At 39.1% G+C, this 5,759-nt stretch overlaps 1 protein-coding gene across 1 annotated transcript; it reads left to right on the forward strand.

Annotated features, from left to right (window-relative positions):
* Positions 1–3,559: 3,559 nt before the first annotated feature.
* On the forward strand, positions 3,560–5,047 carry LOC130867564 (germ cell-less protein-like 2). The gene has a single exon (XM_057759608.1). The coding sequence runs from the start codon at positions 3,560–3,562 to the stop codon at positions 5,045–5,047; it is 1,488 nt and encodes a 495-aa protein (XP_057615591.1).
* Positions 5,048–5,759: the final 712 nt, after the last annotated feature.

Genomic DNA, 5,759 nt, shown 5'->3' on the forward strand with positions numbered 1-5,759 from the left:
AAATGGGACCTCCTGAAACTGAGTAGCTTCTGTAAAGCAAAGGACACTGTCACTAAGACAAAAAGGCAACCCACTGACTGGGAGAAGATCTTCACCAACCCTGCAACAGACAAAGGTCTGATCTCCAAAATATATAAAGAACTCAAGAAACTAGACTTTAAAATGCTAATGAACCCAATAAAAAAATGGGGCACTGATCTGAACAGAGAATTCTCAACAGAAGAAATTCAAATGGCCAAAAGACACTTAAGGTCATGCTCAACCTCCTTAGCGATAAGGGAAATGCAAATTAAAACAACTTTGAGATACCATCTTACACCTGTCAGAATGGCTAAAATCAAAAACACCTTTGCTGGAGAGGTTGTGGAGAAAGAGGCACACTCATTCATTGCTGGTGGGAATGCAAACTTGTGCAACCACTTTGGAAATCAGTGTGGCGATTTCTCAGGAAATTTGGGATCAACCTACCCCAAGATCCAGTAATACCACTATTGGGAATATACCCAAGAGATGCCCCATCAAATGACAAAAGTATCTGTTCAACTATGTTCATAGCAGCATTGTTTGTAATAGCCAAAACCTGGAAACAACCTAGATGCCCTTCAATGGAGGAATGGATGAAGAAAGTGTGGAATATATACATATTAGAGTACTACTCAGCAGTAAAAAACAATGACTTCTCGAATTTTGCGTGCAAATGGATGGAAATAGAAAACACTATCCTGAGTGAGGTATCCCAGACCCAAAAAGAGGAACATGGGATGTACTCACTCATAATCGGTTTCTAGCCATAAATAAAAGACATTAAGCATATAATTTGTGATCCTAGAGAAGTTAAATAAGAAAGTGAACCCAAAGAAAATCATATAGTCATCCGCATGGAGAGGGGAAGTAGACAAGATTTCAGGGCAAAAACTGGGAACTTGCGGGTGAGGTGACATGGGGCAAAGGGTATGGGATGAGAAACATGAGAAGGGGAGGATGGAAGGAGCTCGGGTGATTGGGATGGTTGGGATATAGGAAGGGAGGATACGGGAGCAGTGAAGTATATATCCTATCTAAGGGAGCCATCTTAGGGTTGGCAAGAGACTTGACTCTTGAGGGGTTCGCAGGTGTCCAGGAATATGTCCCCAGCTGGTACCTTGGGCAACTAAGGAGAGGGAACCTGAAATGACCCTATCCTATACTGATGAATATCTTGCATATCACCTTAGAACCTTCATCTGGCGATGGATCGAGGTAGAGACAGAGTCTCAATTTGGAGCAACGGTCTTAGCTCTTAAGGTCCAAATAAGGAGCAGAAGGAGGGAGAACATGAGCAAGGAAATCAGGACCACGAGGGATGCACCCACCCACTGTGACAGTGGAACTGATTTATTGGGAGCCCACCAAGGCCAGCTGGTCTGGGACTGAATAAGCATGGGTTGATTCTGGACTCTCTGAGCATGGCGGACAATGAAGGCAGATGAGAAGCCAAGGACAATGGCACTAGGTTTCGATCCTAATACATGAACTGGCTTTGTGGGAGCTTAGCCTGTTTAGACGCTCACCTTCCTGGACATAGATAGAAGACCTTCGTCTTCCCGCAGGGCAGAGAATTTGGACTGCTCTTCAGTATCGAGAGGGAGGGGGAATGGTGTGGGGGGAGGAGAAGAGGAGTGGGGATAGGGGGAGGGGAGTGGGGGGAGGGGGCAATGTTTGGGAGGAGGGGAGGGAAATGGGAAACGGGGAGCAGGTGGAAATTTTAATTAAAAAAGAATAAAAATAAATAAAAATGAAAAAAATTTAAAAAAAAGAAATAAAAATTAAAATTTAAAAAAGTATAGAGAAGCAAGAAAAATTTAAATCGGTAGTAAAATTTGTAAATGATAAAAAAAGAGTATTCAGTTATATATGCTGATAGCTAGAAAAAGTTATAGGGGAGAAGAAACAAAGACCATATATACAAAGAATTTTGAGTTGTCAATTGTAAACAATACCAAAACAAGTAAAAGATAATACAAAAAGAATAGTTTGATATTTGAAAATGGGGTGAAATGTGAGTTACTGATTCCACAAATAACATCCGACAAACACTGCATTCATTGCTCGTTTTGTGATAGTTAGTAAATAGACAAAAACTATAGTGTGAAAATAACTTGAGCACTTAGTTGTCATTGCACGTGCCTATCACTATGAGATTGGTGTTCTTTGAGAAGTCATGGTGGACACTGGACTAGATAATAAAGCCCAACTCACAATCTGCAAGTAAAAAGGATGAATAACGTGACAGAGTCTGTCCTGTATGGGTGTGGGCCTGACATGGCCCATACCGCCAGCTTTCAAAGACCGTCTCTGGTAAATTTTCTTGTATTGTTGTCTGCATTTACCCTATGTGTGCATGAACATAGATGAACCTTTTTCTGTTTGAAAAGATAAACTGGCTTACACTCTTTTGTAAAATGCCCTGTCATTTTAAAATATGAGAACCTACTAAGTGATAAAATATGTTAATATTTAGTTATCAAAAATTAGTTCAATGTTACTATTAAGATTCAGCAAGGAAACATTGAGAGCTATTTGTCTTATTTCAGTTGAGGGAGAGTTCTTCTCTGAGACATAAAAACAAATAAATAAAATTTACCTGGTTTTGAAAGAATTGCAGTTTATTTAAAAGAGTCCTATAGTCATTTAATAGGCAAAGGCAAATCTGTCGAACAAAAACATAAAACATGCATACATATACACATTAATAAAATAACTGGATGTATAAGGAACCTTAAGTAAACAAAATATTTTTATATCAATATAGACAAGTCAAAGCATACACAGAAATTTTGGGCATATGTATATATACTATTACATACATGAAAGCAATACTTTTCTTTTAGAATATTCAAAACTGACTAATAAAATAAGCAATAACAGTGGCTACCATTTGAATTGCTAAGAGCTGTTGGTAAATATTACATCAATACTACTGACAGTGAGTGATCTATCGCATCCCAGGGGTGGAAGTTGGAATATGTACAATCTTTAACACTCATCATGATAGCTTTGATATGGTCATTATCTTTATGGAAAAGAAGATTCGACTTAAAAGACTGAGGCAGGTGGTTTTGACTATTTGAGTGAGGTCATCTTCAACACCATAGGGTGACCCATTTAGAAACCATGGAGGGAAAGGAGGGGGCAGAGGAAAGGAGAAGGAGAATGGGGAAAGGAAAAGAAGAAAGGAAAGAAATAAGGAAATTAGGTAGAAGGGAAGGGAGGGGAGGAGGGGAGGAGAGAGGAAGGAGAAGGATGGAAGCTGAAGTAGGGGAGAAGCTAGATCACACTTCAAAATTTTTTTTTCACACTTCATAGTTTTAAAGGGGCCTGTTACCAGGGGGCGGGGCCACTGCTCCAGAAGGGCAGTAGTAGACAATGACGAATGAATGCCTGTCTGCTCTGTGACATTTGAGCCTGAGCTAGAGAAATTCAGCTAGCCTAGGCAGTACTGGCTGACACAGACCTTTCAGCAATGCCATGACAGAGAAGCTTCTGCAAGTCTTTTTGAGAGGTGTGGGTGACTTCATCAATGGGGCTTCTAAACAGCCACAGCAGTGTGAGAAGCAGTGATTCCGGCTTGGCAGAGTCAGCTCAGCCAGAAGACAACGCAGGTCCCAGTTACATCTCTGGCAGTCGCAAGCGCAAATGGGGCATTTGGGACTGTGTGGCACCAACCCCTAACATCCACGAATCTCGGAACCAGGCAATCAACCTACAGCAACATTTTGGCATCGTCTACAGGAAAAAACCGAAGCTATCATCTAAATGTGCTTACCAAACTTTATTTTTGAATGGGAAGGATAGTGACATTCGAATCCGTGCACTTGAAGTAGAATGGCCTCTACACAAAGCATTTTTGTGTCAGTCAGCCTTCTTTGCTAAGATGCTAAAAGATACTTGGAAAGAATCCCACAGTGGTGTTGTTGACCTGCAGATTAAGAACGAGGATATAGATGTCGGCTCCTTGCACTTTGTGTTTGGGTCACTGTACAGGGACGAGGACTTGCCAATAACACCCCGTCGAGCTCCTCACATTTTGGCAGCAGCATGCCTGCTTCAGGTGGAGCATGTCATCGGGCAATGTAAAGAGATTATGAACAGCAGCATCACTAGGGAAACCGTGTGCTCATACTACACAGCAGCAGAAACATATGGACTGAAATCTGTAAAGACACGCTGCTTTGACTGGCTTCTCTGTAATTTGATGACTCACCCAAATGTTGAACTTTACAGGGAAATTGATACAAAGCTCATGTCTTTCCTTATTTGTTCACCTGATTTACTAGTTATGCGAAAGGAAATGGACATCTACACCACCCTGAAAAAGTGGATATTTCTTTGTCTTAATCCCTCCTGGAAAGGCCCAGTGAAGAAGATTTTAATTAATGCCAACACGTGGCTTTCCGAGCACATGGAATGCATCGGTAACCTCAGTTTTCTTGAAAGTGAAGAAGGACTAATATATCAACCGGCTTTTAAAAAACTGAGGTTCCAACATATCATCTGTGATGTGGGTGACTCAGCTACTCTTGAACGAGATCGTCTAATACCTTTAGAATGGTTGACACCCATTTATAAACAGCAATGGTTGGCTTTGCTTCAAGAAGAAGAACAGAGGGAAATAAGGCCACGAATCATCAGTGAAGAACTAGAAGAATGTGGCATGAGATGTGGTACAATGATTAGAAGAGATGGTAAATACTCCTGGAAGTGGTCAGATTTTAGGTTTAGTTTCCCTATAAGAGTCACCTTTACCAACCGTTACATCATTTTCAGGCAATGTTGTCAGCGGTGTAATGGTTGTTGTTTAAAACATGTACGAAACATAGTATTCAAAATAACTTTGGTGTGTTTTGATTCCAAAGGGAAAGTAACATTCAGTAAAACAACTGGTCACAAAATCGTTACCTTTGAATATAAGGAGGAACAAATTGTAATGAAGTTCGATGGTATAGTTTTAAGCTTTCCTTTATATATATTCTTCAATTTCCTGTTTTTATCATCAGAAAATACATAACATGTGTGATCTTGTCAATTATTAGACCATAGGAGCAGCTTACAAACATTGCTTGATTCATAAACTTGAAGGCTGTGCTATGAATGTAGTTAAGATAACCAACAACAAAATGAACATTCTTAGGAGTCTAGCACCATCACAGAGGACTCAATTCCATCTGCACTTTATTTTAATGCATTTCCGAAGAAAAATTCCACATCCAACAAAGAATTTGTCAAAGCAAATCAGAAAAACCTGGTCTTTTGATTTTTATTTGCCATCAATGGTCAAGCTTCGAATGGTAATAAGAGACGTATTTGCAAGGAAAATCAGCTAAATAAAATTGTTGAGTAGATTTGACGACAGCCAAGCTTGTGACAAAATAAAAAATTTCTTCATTGCTCAAACTGTAGTGAATCATAGCTTATTTATATGTGTATAAGATATGTCATTGGTTAAGAAAATAATTGCGATTAGTCACTATTGATTATTCTTTCAAATAACCAAATAATGTCATGTTTTTCCAGATAATGTAACATATAACAGATTGGTATTTTAAAATTGGTTTGTCAGATCATTTTACATGATTTGGATAATTATTGCTGCTTATTATCTTTAACTATTTATGCACAAAATGGATATTTATCTTATAATCGAACATGCCATCTGCTATGTAAACAAGTGAATTATGTATTCAGTGTGTTTACATAGAAGTATCTATGTTTACATACAT

The sequence above is a fragment of the Chionomys nivalis genome, chromosome X, assembly GCF_950005125.1.
Source record: "Chionomys nivalis chromosome X, mChiNiv1.1, whole genome shotgun sequence".
In the NCBI taxonomy this organism is placed as follows: domain Eukaryota; kingdom Metazoa; phylum Chordata; class Mammalia; order Rodentia; family Cricetidae; genus Chionomys; species Chionomys nivalis.

Coding starts and splice junctions, on each gene's coding strand:
- LOC130867564 (XM_057759608.1), top strand. CDS start 3,560: ATGGGGCTTCTAAACAGCCACAGCAGTGTGAGAAGCAGTGATTCCGGC.